The following is a 16,655-nucleotide window of genomic DNA, read 5'->3' as shown; positions in this document are numbered from 1 at the left end:
CTGATGTAAGACTAATTTTATTATTAAATTATCGACACTGATTTACTGAGAAATACGGTACTGCCGGGAGCTATTTTTAACCTCCCGCCTCAGCCCCACTCAGCAAACAAATCATCCTTTGAAGGACACTGCATTTGCAAAAGTGAATTAGGTGAATAAATATCCATCTATTCATGAAGTTTCTTTATTGAGAAATAAATAAATAACAGCCCCTGAATGCCTTCATTGTCCGCCTGGCAGGTTTCCACGAGGTTGACGGTGGGCATGGCGGAAAGGGCCGCTGTTTGAAGTGCCAGTCCAAGAGTGGGTGGAGAGGCACCGGCTGGGGTTCCTACCTGGGAACTGTGTGAGGCCCCGGGGCCTGGAACAGGGCGGGGGGATTGGTAATGTCTTGCCCACCCCAGGCACGAGGGCAATGGATAGGTCTGGTCCAGCTCAGCGCCGAGCATCCCACGCTCAGCCAGAGGACAGGAGCTCCTCTGGAACCAGGGTGTCTTCGTTCTCCCACTTACTATTGCTGGGACCTTTAGCGAGTTACTTAACCTTTTTGTGTCTCAGTTTTCTCATATACAAAACGGGGATAATTCCTATCATTTTGCCGTGGTTGGAAGGATTAAACGTGATACACAACACATATAAAGCACCTGGAAGAGTTCCTGCCACATAGCAAGAATCCAGTACATGTTTCTTATTGTTATAGTCTGCATCATTATTGGGATAGGGAGAAAGGTAAGAATAGAACTGTCCTTCGGGGGAGTCATATAATATTTTGGAGGAGCATGGGCCTTAGAGTCAGACCCAAGTTGCATTCCAGCTCCACCTGGCAGAGCTGTGTGTCTCTGGGCAAACTACTCAACCTTTCTGTTCTTCAGATTCCAAATCAATGAGACAAGCATAATCACACCTACCACTGCAGGAAAAAAATGAGATCATGAGTGTAAGCTCTGGAACATGGTGCCCGGCACTGAGTAAATGCTCAATAAACAAGGGATGTTTAGTAACGGGAGAGTTACTCTTATCAAGATTAATACAGTCAGTTATTCCATACCTTGAACACATTCTTAGTGCTCCCTACACCCTCTTTCTTCCCTTCTCTCTCAAAACCCGGTGCTCATCTGTGATAAAATGAGAAGACCCACACCTCAATAAAGTGGTTTTAAAAAATCAGGAAAAGAAAAAGCATCCTCTCTGAAGGATCCTGACTGATGCCATTCTTATTTAAACATTGATATTCCCTGAAGTAACCCAGGAATGGAAAACTAAATGCTCCTGTTCTCACTTGTAAGTGGGAGCTAAGCTATGGGTGCGCAAAGGCGTACAGACATACGTATAATGGACATCGGAGACTCAGAAGAGGGGAGTGAGGGATGGGGAGAGGATAAAAATCTACATATTGGGTACAACGTATACTACTCGGGTGATGTGTGCATGAAAATCTCAGACTCCACCCTATACAATTCATCCGTACAACCAAAATCCACTTGTACCCCCAAAGCTACTGAAATTTTAAAAATATATTAAATATGGATACTTTTTTTGTCCTAGGTTACAATAATCTTGATATTTTAAATATTGCATTAAATTATTTATCTTAATTGGAGAGGTTTTTTTGCACCCTCTTAAATTTTGCCCCTTACCCTAGTCCAGGCTCCGCATAGAGGCTAGAAGGAATCTCCTCGTGGGAGGAAAAGAATCTCCATTTATCTGCGGAGGTGGATGGAGGGAGACAGTGGGCAGGAAGGCAACAAGGCCAGATCATGAAAGGCCGGTCCACTGGGTTTGGGACTTGGAGGTGATTGTGCCAGGAGACATGGAGGTTTACCAAGCAAGCAGTTGAGAGTGATGACTATGATTTGATGGCAATCGGACTTCCTTTGCCCCATCCCTCCCATAATAGGAACACAGGAGAGTTAATCAGGAAAACCCTAACTGAGCCCCTGGTCCCCTGCAACTGCTGGCAAACCCTCATTAACCACTGGCTTCTCACACCGTGGAAACAATTACTTGTTGTTTGAGGATTTGGACCATGGGGTCCCTAACTTGGCAGCCCCATTAGCCCAGGGATATGAAAGAAGGCAGCTGGCAGTGAGGACTAGTTAGCCAGCTCCACAAATACAAATCCCACAGGCAAGCTCCCACGGCTGGCCCTCCGGTCCTGGAGCTTAGCGTGGAAAGTACCCAGCCTCCTCACATGCACCAGGCTGGGCGGTGGCCTTGCTTGTTCATTTCCACAAGAAGCCCCCATCATGAGTTACTTAGCAGCAGAAACAGAGTAAGACACAGGCCCTCTGCTGTGATGCAAGTTTCTCCCTCTGCATCCAGACCTCCCAACGTGGGTGATGACTATAGTACAGATGCTGTGAACTGTCCCTCCAGAAATGGGGGTGCATAGGCAAGGTACCACCCAGAGGGTGGCCAGCCGAGCAGAGGGTGCAACCTGTGACCAGGGGCCAAGCAAGGGCTCAAACACTACACATGGCACACAGTGCCACAAACTCAAGGCATGAGGGCATGAGACATGTGCAGTCCCAGACTTGCCATCCTGCAGGAGTTGCAGGAAGCACCTCGAGAGAGAAGCCAAATCCCTAGGCCCCTCATATTTGTAGGAAAGCTCTTGAGCTTGACTCAGGATTTCTGCCTCACCATTGGGGAGTTTCTTGTTCTCTGATGCCAGTCACCTGGGCCTGTCAGAGGCAGTCATGCTAGCTGCTGGGCTAGCTCAGTCACGGGGAGCCAGGCGAGAGTCCTATGCCTGCCTCTCTTAGAAAGTGGCTGTTTGGAGAAAGCGAAGAAGAGGTGGGCAGTGGCTTCTGGAAGCTCTGCCACTGGACTGGGAGACTTTCTGGATAGAGATCATCTCATTCCCAGCACCTACACAGGGCTGGCATACAGCTGTGCACTGACTGCATGGATGATGGATGGGTGGATGGATGGATGGATGGATGGGTGGATGGATGAATGCATGGATGGATGGATGGATGGATGGATGGATGGATGGATGGATGAGTGGATGCTCTAGCTAATATATCCAGGATGCTATGGGAGAGCTGGGATACAACCCTCGAAAGTGATCCACTCTAACTGCCTGACAGAGGGTTGGGAATCTATCTGCTTGCTCTGTTCCCCCATCATGCTTACCACATTCAGACCCCTCACTTTGAACTATCAGAAGCCCTGAAAAGCAGAGAAGACTGACTGGGAGGCTTTTCTCAGTAGAGTTGTTAACCAGCCGCAAGACCCTGGACCAGTCACATCATTTGTCTTAGCCTCAGTCTCCTCTATTGAGTGGAGATGGGGATGTTATAATTGTATGTCCAGCAACCACGGTCCTTGCAGAAATCCACTGTGAAGGCGCGCAAGAGCTATCTGTAATTCCACATGCTGGTGAATGTGGGGGCTGACGTGTCACTACAAATGAGGGAGAGAGTGGCTGCCGATGCCCTTTAGAAAGAATCGAGTGTATTACAATGTTAAGTTGTTGCTGTTGCATGTGTAGGTATCTGCATCCGCGATTCTGGAACACCATTATTTGGGGTCTTTTAGGCAACTCAGGACGTTCCTAACTTCCAGCTCCTGCCCTGAGATGTTTCTTCTCCCCAATCTCTCCCTCCCCCATCATTCAGCCCTCAGCCCTGGACACCTCCCACCCCCATCTGACTCCACCCCAAATACAAACTCCAAACACACTTCAAAGAGAGTCAGCAATGAAGTTTCTTGTGTGTTGGAGGCAGGGAGTTGGGAAAAGGGGAACCAATCAATGGTATAAAGCTCTTCTATCTTTCTAGTGAGAGGCAAGAAGGGCCCAAACACTCCCAAGAGTGTTCTGAGCCAGATATACAACCATTGCAATTGACACTGCTGTGTCCCCATAGGTACAGCATACCACACACACACACACACACCATCCCACACGCAAACATCCCTCCCACAACACATCCATCCTGTCACACACATAAGTCACAACATCTCCCTCCATGTATGTGCATGCCATATACACACCAATGCACACAGCCCAACACACGTGTAGAGAGAAAGGCTCCAGGAAACCCTTCCCCGAGGCAAGCTCACCTCCAGACCTGTGGCTGTGTGGTTCCCTCCCTGTGAGACTGGCATCAAACCGCCTCCTGGTCCCCTCCAAAGAGCTGGAGCATCTGCACCGTTTCATTTCTCCTCTCCTGGCTTCACCCTGGGCTCAGTGGCTTTCTGGAGTGCTGTCTGCTCCTTGTTCTGGGTGGCATATCCCCTGCCCTGGGCCCTGGTCTGGCTCCTGTCCTTCACAGAGTTCATGTGGGACTGGGCCTCATCTCAGGATATTTTGTACCCCAGGGCCTGTCAGAGCATTCAGTGTAGATGTAGGCACTCAACAATTGTTTGGAGAATGAATATGAAACCAAGGGATTTCCAAAGTGTGTGAATCTTGTCTGCTTAGCCTCATTGCAAGCTCCCTAAGGAGCTTAATGACCATACTTACATGACAAACACCTCAACTGATGGGTCACCACCTCCTGGAAGCCCTCCTGACCACCCCAGCCCTTCTCAGGACCTCTCATTCCCACATAGAGGTTCCCTGTGCCCAGATCAGCCATCGGGTCAACCCCTCCTCATGTATCCATAGAGTGGATCAAGACACACTACAGCACCTCTGTTGTGCAAAAAGTAAGGGCTTTGTGGCCACACAAACCTAGGCTGCAACTCAGGCTCCACCACTTCTTAGCTGTGGAGCTGAAGCACAAGTGAGTGAACTTCTCGAGTCTCGGTGCCCTGGGCTGTGAGATGGGAAGAATAACATCCATTTTGCAGGACTTCGAGGAGTTTTAAATGAGGGCATTCGAGTCACAGGCACCTCCCAGTGGATACCTGACGAACAGGAGGGAGTACTATTGCTGTTTTCATTGATAATTACTATTCTTGTTACCAACCAGACTACAAGAGAGTGACAACCATGCCTCCCACCACAATGCTGGGCACACAGTGGACACCCGGTAATTGGGTTTTAAGTGAAGCATGTGGCAAAGCCGGCTTTCACAATCTGCAGGCTACCAGACGGCTCCCACTGGATTCCATGCCCTTGAGCAGCATCTGGATTTCCCAGGTATGCATCATGGAGCTGGGAAAGAAAACAGAAACCAGTCTTCCAAAGGCTTGTAAGCTCCATATTGATCCCGTGGAGGCAGGGCAGGTCTTGAAAGAGGCCGCAGCCTGGACTGCATGCTCTCAATGTACCCTCCTGAATGGGCTCTGCTGAGCACACCCCCCTACCCAACCCTGACCCGAGAGCTTTAGAGGGATTAGCGGGCATTCTTGCTATGCATAGCAAGAGGCCCTGAACCACTGGGCTGTGTGTGCCAATTTGAAATCAGGCTGTGATGGAGCTGGGCCGTCAATGGGAGTTTGCATATTCATGTGGCAGAGCCCTGAAACTTAAGTCACAGCTCCAGGTCCAATTACGCAGGGGCTTATTAGCCTGAGATTTAACAAGGGAGCCCCACCAGGATCTGCACAGTCATCAGGCTTAAGTTGCACATGCATTCCCAACATGTATTGGGACCTGCGAGAGCCTGTGCTGAAGTAGGTAGGTGAGAGACCAAGGCACGAACAGTGGGAAGGGCACTGGGCTGAATTCTGGCTTTGACATATATAACCACCATTGAAAACGGCCTCTCACTTCCTCATCTGTGAAATGGGTACAATGATCGCTTATCTTCACCTCACAGGGTTACTGAAAGGACTGTAGACATGTTCGGAAAATGCCCTTGGTGTCTCCTAACACACAGGCATGCTCATAAATGCCAGCTACTGACACTAAAATCCTGCCCTTTCTCATTCTAAGAAGTCTCAGTTTGATGATTTCTGAAATGTATCGACTCGGGAGAAAATGAAGAGATCCCTAATCATTATCTCATTGTCACCACCACCTACTAACCCCAGGTCTCAAGCACTTACTCTGTATCTCATACTGTTATGACATCTCATTAATCCTCCCAATTACCCATGTGGTAGGAGGACTGGTCCCATATTATAGATGGGAAAAGAGAAGCTCAGCGAGTTAAATAGTCTGTTAAATGGTTTGCAGAGCTAGTTCATGGTAAAGGTGGATTTGAACCCACCAAGTTCAAAGACCATAGTTGAGTTCCTCAAAACATCAGTAGCTTAGACAAGTAGCCAGGTGGTATAGTTGGCAAAGTGACTCTTTCAAAATAAATGTTTAAATGCTGATGACAACTAACTTTTATGGAACACTTCCCAGTAACGTCGCTGACATCCATTAGCTCGTTCACTCTTCACATTAGTCTTGTAGAATAGGTAGCATTTTACAGAAAAGGAAACCTGTACCAGGTGGCTCATGCCTGTAATCCCAACAACTTAGGAGACCAAGGTAGGAGGATTGCTTAAGGCCAGGAGTTCGAGGCCAGCTTAGACAACATAGCAAGAATTCATCTCTACAAAAAGAAGAAGAGGAAACCATGGCTCAGAGAGGTTCTATGACAAGCCTCAGATAACCAGCAGGCTGTTAGGGAAGACAGAGAATTGGATTACTAAAAGCAGGACCTTTGACGTCAGACAGACCTGGGCTTCAATCTTCAGGCTCTCCTTTGCTGTGTGATCTTCAGCAAATCACTTGCCCTCCCTGTGCCTCAGTTTTGATCCTCTCACAGGGTGACTGAGAGAACTGTTGAGATATTTAACTTGCTGCATCTCACTTTTCTCCATTGTTGAGATTAAGCAAGACAACACAGATAAAGGACTCAGTTCAAAAATGTTTAAAGGGTTACAATCACTTTTCGTCTCCTCTCTTTACTCTGCATTGTGACCCGGTTGCTTTTAAAGGGCTGGGCTATTTTGGTGCACTCCGCTCCTGCCCACTGTTCAGTCTGGTTGCAGAGCACACATCAGATGACCGGTGTGGCCTGGCATCCTGGTGTCTGCGTCAGTCTCTTCAGCTGGCCTGGAGTTACCAGGCATCAGAGCAGAACATCCCGCCCTTCCCTGTCTCCTTCCCCCACTGTCAGGCACAGTGCAGCAGGGAAGAGGCATCAGAGCCCTGCCCTGGACACAGGAACTGGAGGTAAAGAGAGGAAAGAAGAGGGAAACAGAGCCATTCTGCAAAACTCAAGCATGGGGACCTGGGGACACAGCTGAGGAGCCAAGTGGGAGCTGAGTTCCTGGGCAAGCAGATACCACCACCAAGAAGCACAGCTCTGCCAATCAGTCGCCCAAGAGCCAAATCAAGGGTGGCACTCTTCCTAGGAAATCCTGAGGACAGTCAGGGTGCCTGCCTCCAGTTGCCTCCACCCTCCCTCGGATATAATTGCATCTTTAACAAGGCTTCAGCATAGGCAGCAGCCAGGTGTGTGGTGTGGGGTGGGGGGGTAGATACCTCATTCTGTAAGCATACTGGGCTCCTCCCTAACTGCAGCCACCCCACACACACCACACACATACAACCCCCAGGAGCGCCCTTCCTTCTCCCTGTGCCAACAGAGGCAACACTGGACTGGCTGGAGTCTATCTTTCTTTAATTCACTCAATTCTAGAAGAGGGGTTACTGAGCGTAGGAGATACACAAGGTAGAAATCAAGGGCAGAATCATCTGTAAAATGGATAAAGACTTTGTTTATACTGATTTGGAAATAAAGTAGGACTTTCCCACATGAGGGCAGAATCCGTAAGTGAAAGAGGAAGCTATCAGCAGAGACTCTTCTTCCTCTGGACCAGGGAATGCTGGAAGCAGCTTATAGGCCCAGTGGTGGAAGATTTGTTTCACCAATTAAAGGTCATCATCAACAGTACAATGAATGCACCTCGGTCAAAACAAACAGGAGCTCTGCACGCACCGCTGAGTTGTCCAAGAGTGAGCACGAAGGGGGAACCAGGTGTGGAGCAGTGCTTCGAGTTTTATACTCTGCGTGTTCAGAGCCACACACAGGGGCATTCTAAAAGTCTGAAAGAATACAAATCAAGCTGTTAACCAATTATCTCTGGGGAAGGAGATTGCAGTAAGGGAGAGGGAATTTTTGCTTTCTGTTTTATATTTCTCTATGTTGTTTGCATTTTTTGCTAGTGCATACTATGTCAACAATTTTTCAAAAGATGTTTTTCATTTGAAGAAAATGAAAGAATCCTCACAGCAAAAGCACCAATCAAGGGACCCACTGGAAATGAGGCTACTGCCCAAGCAGCTCCAGAATACAGAGGGTCATCCCCAAGGCCCCAAGGAGGAGCCTAAAGCAGCCCAGAGGCTGCAGTATGGCAGTGGTCATAAGCTTGTGTCAATTAGAAGGTTTTGGTAATTCCTAAAGGTGTAACCAGGGACCCAAAGGTGGTCATAAATGCACATTTGCACATATCTGTCCCCTTTCACCCAAACCTTAAATACTCGGGGTTGGGGGTGAGAGTAGGGGATAGATGGAGACTCATTGGTCAAAAAGCAGTGATTCAGCTTGCCAGGACAACCTCCTATGATCCCACTGTGAAGCAAAAATATTTTCAAGATTTACCTTCTCAGGATCCCCCAGGATGCCTCCATCCCTCTATCCATCCATTCTGAAACTATTTATTGAGCACCTACTATGTGCCAGGCACCATTTGAAGTGCTGGGGGCAGGGAATATTCCCTGGTGGCCCACATGGACACCAGGTAGCGCCCTTGTGAAGCCTACAGTCCATGGGGAAGACAGACCACCTGACACAGGATTACAACAGTGTCATAACTGCCATGCAGAGAAGCTCTCAGTAGGGTTCTCTCGCACCCAGGGTGGGGAGAAGAGAAGCCATGGAGCACCAGAGTTGTGGAGGAACTGCTGGAAATCATGTGCCAGCTGAGCCCTGAAGGAGTGAGAGCTAACCTGGAGAAGAGGGTTCCAAGTAGAGGAAAGAGCATGACTGGCACACGGAACAGTAAGAAATGGAGAGCAAGAAGCCAGGAACCAATGGATTGCAAAGTTAGGAAAGGGGGGCACTTCCTTTCAAGGCCTCCAGAAAAACCCCTGAGCACTGGCTTCACCCACAGAGTGCTTGATGGGGAATCTTCTTTCTAGAAATGCACCCTCATTGTCGTTTGTCTTTTTAAGGTCTCGCCTCCCTGCTCCACCCATATTCCCTAAAGGGCCTGGGCTCTGGGGTCACACAGACCTTGGCACCAGTCCTGGCCCTTACTTTGGAGTAGTCACTTCACCTCTCTGAGTCTCAGTTTCCTCATCTGTAAAATGGGGCTAATAGTCATACCTATTTCATAAGGTGTTGGGAGGACACAATGTGCCCTAGCACCAATTCCTAACGCATGGTGAGGTCTTTAAAAATCAAAACTCATCTTTTTATACTTTGCCAGCAGAGGTAATTGTTGAGCAGAGGACAGGCCCATGTGGCTCATCACACTATTCCATGTACTGGTGTGTATTTTTGAAATTAGTATGATAAAATGCTTTAAACTACTTCTCATATTATGTGCTTCAATTGCTGCTATGATCCATGCTCCTTCATGGAGGGGAGTTAGAATATAGCAATAACAAGAGACCAAAACATTCCTCCAAAATTCCTCTTTTCCATCTGCCGAGTTTGTCCTCCCTGATATTCAGAGGGGCTCCAGAGGGACCCCACCCTGCTGGGCCCATCCTGATACTGAATTGGCACCAACGCCAACATCAGTCTCAAAAATCAGGTGTAAGAAGAAAACCTGGGAACTTTAGCTTTATTTATTTTCAGTCTAAAAAAGGGGAGAGGAATCATGCATTATAAATTCTTAAAACGTAAACTGAAACTGTGCACTCCAAGCATTAAAGTACTCAGGCTCACCTGTGACTCAGAAAAGAACATCTCTGCAGGCCTAAGATTCTGGGAAATGCCAAGCTGAAGGGAAACAGCCCTTGAATTAACCCTAGTCTGTTTTTGCTCCAATGAAAGGAAACTGGTTTCCAAACTTGGTTAACCAGTTGGAACATAGATACTGACTTGAATGTGCAGGTCCTTTGATGAACGTAAATACAAACAGATGGAAGAATGTAAAAGTATAGATTGACAATGGTATACATAAATGATTCATAAGTTAACTAAATATATTGGTTGTGAGTGCTCAAAAACTGTTTAACCAGTAGAACTGCATGATCAGAGAAGTCTGGAGCAATGAGTCTGTGGCAGTGGCCCCTCTGGTGGCATCATAGCCTGACGCAGAGGGGGACTTGGATGTTTTGTCTGGGATGCCCAAAACAGCCATCTGCTCACACAGATAGGAGAGAAAGGTAGCAGAAGGAATAACTTCTATCAGGATTTCCAGGGCCAGGTGTGTATCTCATGCACTTAGGCAGTCCTGAAAATGATAGTAGCAGAGATGCCGGCTTTGGGAATGGGGAAGTGCTCTCCTACCAATCAGAGGTAGCCAATACTCGCTTCACTAAACTACACCTGCGGGATGGCCCCTTCCCCAGTGCCACCCAGAGGGGACAAGGGAGAGTTGTTCTAGGAGAAAGTGGTCAGCAGACCCTGAGGAGAGGGACTGGAGAGGAGGGGAGCTGCTGGTCAAGACAGACAGGTCCGAATGGAGCATTTGGAGTTGGTGACCTAAGACTCCAATGGGCCATCAGCACTGGCCAGGCTTTTCAGACAAATTCCTCAGGAGAGGGAACCTCTGTCTGGGGTGCTCTCTCGGGGGGCTACCTGGGCCAAAGAAGAAGCTGGCTGCTCTCATCTGTCCCTCTGGAGGATGCTGCCATGTCCTACATCAGAGGAAGGGGTGGGAAGTGTGCCCCACCTATGTGCTCTACTCTCAAAGGCCTGAGAACGCTGGGAGGTGGACCTGCCCCTTCTGTGCAGGCAAACAGGGGCATAGTCTGTAGGTCTGAGTTCAAGTTGCAGCTCAGACTCTTATAAGCTTTGTGCACTTGGGCAAGTCATGGACTTCTCTAAGCCCCAATTTCTCTGCCTCTCAAATGGACAGAATAATATATCTCCAACTTCCAGGGTGATGCCAGTATGATAATCCCAACCCAAGAACATAATTAGAAAAGGAACTCAAAAGCAATTAGGAAATTAAACTGATATATTATGATTATAATTGATAGTAAGTCCCTACTCTACTGGAGACAAGGGTAAGTGTCTGGTGCAAAAGGTTTCATGCACCCCAAGACTGACGGCACCATGACGGTGACAATGGTGGGAGGCCTGCCTCCCCAGTCCACCCTGCCCCCTTCCGGTAGAGTCCTCTGGACAGATGATGGTGTCATGGACCTCGGTGGGCCATGAGGGGCCTGCCTGTGACCTGGAAAGTGTGCATATGCAGAGAGACTGTTCCTGAGCTTGCTAGCTTCTGCCACGCTGTACCTCCCATCCACCACCTTATCAATCCATCATCCTCTTAGCAACTGACACCTCTGGCAGCACCTTCGGCAGCCCGGGCATTAGAATTGCAAGAAGCCCCGGCTGCACCAGGGAATACAGATGGAGGAATCTCAGATTCAAATTTGTCTAAGTATTGTGAACAGTCAGACCCAGGCAAGGCATCTCCACTGCCCTTCCGCCAAAGGGGAGTGGTAGAGGTTTTGTTAGAAGTACAAATTGCTTCTTAATGCAGAGGATAAAGCTGGGTTCGGGCACCTCCTTAGAAATTCCTCCCGCTCCCAGGAAAGCCACCACTGCATGTCAATTTTAATTTTTGAAATTTAAACCAAGGGCTTTGTGTCTAAGCTCCATCTCATCGGAGGAAGGGGAGGAATAAGTCAAAAAGGATTAGGTGCCCGCTGGGGATTGCAGATCCATAGCAATTAGACTTCATTTGGGTCTCAGACATTTGGTTTTAATCGCATTTCTGGATGATACAATCAACAAAGCATCAGAAATTGATACCTATGCAACTGTAGATGGGCCTGACTCTGCCCTCCCCAGTTCCTGGGCTCAGCTGGGTTAGGGATCCACAATCAGCAGGAGTGGGGTGGGGTGGGGAATTGGGGTTGGGATTACTAGGTCTGGAACTGGGGGAGGGGATGGCAGTATGTACATGTATGTTTCCTCCCATTCTCTTTGAGTACTTTATCCCTGGACTCAAAGCAGACATAATCATTGCTCATATTCAAAAGAATGACAATAAAACATTACTCAAGTAAAAGCAAAAAGGAATAGCGACAGCAATAGGACTCAAGGCAGGGGGTATAATTGTCTTTTAAATGGGAATCACAGCTTTCAGCATTCTCCAGGAACTAAAGTCGAGCACAAAGCAATTTGGGGCCAGAAATGCAGCATGAACATTGTCACACACCACATTGACATGGACGTATGAATACAAGTGTGTGTACATGTGTAATGTGGATTACGTGAGGACAATCACAACATTATATCCACATAGGAGATACACACACACATGCACACACACACACGTAGCTCCAGCCTTACACAAATACACACACCCTGGGGCTGCCTTTTTGTGCATACTCACACATTTCTTTTCACACAACCTGTCAAAATGACCTCAGTAAGCACTAGCAGATTGCCAGTAGCTGACTGGTTATTTTGTACATAACTTTGTTGTAACTCAGTGATCTGACAACAAAAAAAAGTAAAAAGAAAAAAATCAAAACCATGCAGGGTGTTTTCCTAACTCGTGTGTGTGTACAACGTTAATGGGACACCAAACACATACACTCAGGTTCAGAGCAGGCACCCCACATCGCATGCATAAGGGAAGGGAAGCCGGCAGGAAAGAAGCGTCCCTCCCCGAAGAAGAGTGTCCACCTCACCACACAGCCCTGGGGAAGTTCAGCGAGTTGGATGATCTGTGGAATTGCCTCAGTTTACCAGCTCTCTGGAGAGCTGTGGCCCTGGCGGCTGTGAGTAAATGGGCCTGTGCTTAGTGAACCATCTGCTCGAGTGGGTGTGTGTCTGCTAGGGACCTTCTGCACTTCCTCTTAGGAGCCAAACATCCCACAGATCCCTCCCTGGCAAGTGTCACTCACGCCTCCCATTTCCCATAGATGCCTTCTCTTCCCCTTCCTTCCCCAGAAGCCCCTCCCCTCTGACTTCCTCCCACAACTCCGGGAGGACAAAGTTGCCCAGGTTGCCCAAGACTGGAGACCCAATCATTCCTCTCCTGCCTTCCTCTCACTCTCCCTGATGCCCTTCCCCGCCTCCTCCCCTCCTCCCAACCCCACCCCAGGCCTCTCCAGCTCAGGGCTGCAGCCTGGCGAGAGCTTCTGGGAAGGGTGGGATGCAGCTCCCATTACCCCCACGTCTTTTCGGCCACTCCTGGTGGCAGGGACATAACAGTGGCTGGGGAGCAGGTCATAGATGGGCCTATCCTGGGCCCAGATAAGGTCATTATGCCAAGGCGGACATCTGGAGCCCTGGCCCAGGATATGCCGACATAGAGACAACAGAACCCATAGTCTAAAAACATAATTTAATGCATCGCGGTGAGTCTGAGTCGGGGGGGAGTGCGGTGTGGAGAGGTGAATTTTCTGTTTGCTGGAATTCTGCTGTGGGTGGAGTTTTGGCTGACAGACAGGGAAATCTGCACAAGTATTTCGGGTCACAAAGAAGGACGCCCCAGGAAGCCCGCGCTCTCTCTGGCCTACCTCCCTGGCCAGGGCCCAGAGCCCTCCGCTTCTAGGCCCTGGGAGGAGGCGGTCTGAGGAGGGCAGACTCCCGGCCTGGCCTGTCCAGTCTAATCAGGTTTGCAAAGTCTGTGCCGCCGCCTCAAGGACTGGGTGTCCCTTCCTCCCTCGCCGGGATAGGGATGGAGACCAGGAGCACAGCCCTGAGCGTGGTGGGTCGCAGATGCACTGAGGCCAGGAGCGGGCAGGGAGGAGGCAAGGATGTGTGTTTTCCAACGGAGATGCCGGGAAGTGTCATGAATCGAGAGTGGCCTTTGCCAAGCAGCCGCGCCCGGGCAGAGACCGGGCGGCCTGCAGCCACCCCACCTCGCACCTCCCGCGCCCCTAATCCGGGTACAGAAGAAAGCCCGAGAACGTGCTGTACTTGTTATTATTGCCTCCGTGAGCCTTCCCGCCATCCAGCTTCACATACACTTCGTCCCCTGAATCCAAGTGCAGCACCACGCTGTTACTGGCGTAGTCGTAGTTCTGGTCGGCGTCCTGTGCAATGGCGCTGGCCCGGACCTGGGGGCAAGCGGTAGGAGCGGGTGAGCCGGGGCACCTCTTCCCTCGCCCTTGCTCAGCCCACACCAGGCGCGCCACGCACGGGCTTCCCGCCTGCTGCTTCAGGGTCCACACTCCCACCCCAGCTCCATGCTGTCTCTCCAACTTAGCCAACTCCTTCCCGGTCCCCCCTCCTCCTCGCGCCGACAAGTCTGGGAAAGAGGGAGAGGGGAAGCTTCATGAACAATGACCCAGAGTGGACGGGTGGGAGCCAGGGGCCAGGGCCAAGAGGAGAGGAGGCTTCAGGGCAAAGGGGCGACCTGGAGGGAACTAAAGAACTGGGGTTTCCAAGAAGCCCAGAGAGAGGCAGGCAGGGACGCAAGTGGCCAAGGAGTGCAGTTTAGGTATGGGGGTCTCTGGGCTCTCAAGGCCCAACATTTGGCTCTATGTCCTGGTGAGCGCGGCCTCGGTGCATTGGGAAGCTGAGACGCTGTGGCACCGAGGCGCGTTCCTTCCCGGGGCTCGCTCGCTCGGTAGCCCGCGGGTGGAGAGAAAGGAGGCTGGTTCCCTGGGAGGTTCAGGGCGCGGGCGAGGGTTTGCGGGGCCGGTGAGGGTAGGGGTCACTGACCTGCCCGTTCTTGCAGAGGTCCGCCCACATGCTGGTGCCGTCGCCGCCGCGCATGAGGATGTGGTAGGTGAAGAAGTAGATGCCGCGCACCTGGCAGCTGAACTTGCCTGTGGTGGGGTCATAGTGATTGCCGAGGTTGGTGACAACGTCGTCGAACTTCAGCACCTCATAGCCTTCGTGGGGGCTCTTGAGACCCACATAGAAGGCGATCTTGGGGCCGCTGAAGGTGGCGCTCAGCGCACTGGTCACTTCACCCTCGGAGTCGCCAGCTCCCCCGGCCCCGCCGCCCACCACCCCGACGCCACCGGCCGTGCCCGCCGTCAGTTGCAGCCCTGGCAGCCCGGGCCGCCCCGAGTCGCCCTTCTCTCCCGGAGGGCCCCTGGGTCCAGGTGGGCCCGGCTCTCCAGGGGGCCCCCGCGGCCCTGGCTTGCCCGGTCGCCCCGGGTCGCCCTTGGGTCCCTGGATGAAGGGAGGCGGAGGGTTAGCACTGAGGTCCTGCATGACTTCCAGGGCGGCCGTGCTGGGTCCGGGAGGCTGCGCCTTTGCGCCCGCGGGCCCCCCGCCGGGTGCGGCAGTGTAAGGGTCGCAGATCATGCGGCAGGTACCCATCATCTCGTAATGCGCGGCGCCTGGGGGCGCCGCCTGCAGCAGCAGCGGCACGGCGATGAGCAGCCCGAGCGCCATGGCCAGGAGTACGCCGACGGCCGCCAGGCAGGCACGCCGCCGCCGCTGCCACAGCCGGGAGGCGACCGCCACCAGCTCCTCCTTGCCGCCCGGGGAGGTAATGGTGGGGCGGCGCGGGCGGCCCCGCTCCCCGTGCTCGGGGGCCGGCTCCGCGGGTCCTGGCCGCGCCCCCGACGTGGCGACCCCCCGCCCCGGCCACCCAACTACTTCAGCGAGAGGCGCCGGGACCTCGGCGCCTGGGCCCACCGCGCTGGGGCTGCTCGCAAGAGCCGCGGACCCCGGCGCGCATGGCGTGGGGCACACAAAACAAGCCCGGCGCCCCGCGGCTCCGGCGCCGGCCGGGGAATGCTTGCGCTGGTCTGGGAGTCTGCTTGCGGCGTCCGGCGCTGGCTCCGCGGCGCTGCCTCCTGCCCCGCTCCGCTCTGCTGGGTTCGGCTGGGCTCCTCGCGCAGTGAGGGCGCCCCGGCTCCGCGGCGCGCTCTGCTGTGCTCTCTAGCTGTTCGCTGTCTCCCGCGCGGAGGGGGGACCCAGCTACCCTGACGTAAGGAGTCCAGGGCTGAGCGGCGGAGGCGGCGAGGCAGCGCGCGCTGCCATCACTCGGGAGACGGCGCCCTCATGTCATCAGCCTCCTATCGGGCGGAGCCACAAGTGGGCGCAGCGGGCGCGGCCCCAAGCCGGGGCGCATCAGACACACCCACCTGCCGCCACGCTCACGCGCCTCCCACAGACAACACACACAGACACCCACGCGCGCCGTGTCGGGGCGCACATAGCCACCCCCACATGGCCACGAAAGCAGCTGGAATCCAGGTGTCAGCAGGGCTCCTCTGGGGTCACCTAATCCATCCCCCCGCCTGCAAAGAGGATCAAACCTCAACCCAACGAGTCCAGGAGAGTCCTGTGAGGCCCAGCGGGAAGGAGTTTCTGAAAGCCCTCCTTAGTAATTTCTTTAGAATTGAATAAATCTCGCTTCTAAAAGATCTTTCACAAACCTAGACTAAGGACTCCAAACTCTTAAGCATGCTCACCTAGAGCACCCCACCAACCTTTGGGGTCACCTTTGGGCGACTTAGTCTCAGCTAAGTGTCACTCTAAAAGCCCAAGGCTCCCAATACAAGAATATTCGTGGCCGGGCGCAGTGGCTCACGCCTGTAATCTAAACACTTTGGGAGGCCGAGGCGGGCAGATCACCTGAGGTTGGAAGTTCGAGACCAGCCTGACCAACATGATGAAACCCTGTCTCTACTAAAAATACAAAATTAACTG

The 16,655-nt window shown here is 51.9% G+C and overlaps 1 protein-coding gene across 1 annotated transcript; it reads right to left on the bottom strand.

Moving 5' to 3' along the window:
* Positions 1 to 13,361: 13,361 nt before the first annotated feature.
* On the bottom strand, positions 13,362 to 16,015 carry C1QL2 (complement C1q like 2). The gene is given in 2 exon segments (NM_001193780.2): positions 13,362 to 14,098; positions 14,706 to 16,015. Coding segments are annotated over 2 exon segments (864 nt in total). The 5' UTR covers positions 15,390 to 16,015; the 3' UTR covers positions 13,362 to 13,918.
* Positions 16,016 to 16,655: the final 640 nt, after the last annotated feature.

The sequence above is a fragment of the Macaca mulatta genome, chromosome 12, assembly GCF_049350105.2.
Source record: "Macaca mulatta isolate MMU2019108-1 chromosome 12, T2T-MMU8v2.0, whole genome shotgun sequence".
In the NCBI taxonomy this organism is placed as follows: Eukaryota; Metazoa; Chordata; class Mammalia; order Primates; family Cercopithecidae; genus Macaca; species Macaca mulatta.
Note: the sequence above shows the minus strand (reverse complement) of the source record. Positions and strands in the feature narration are given on the sequence as shown.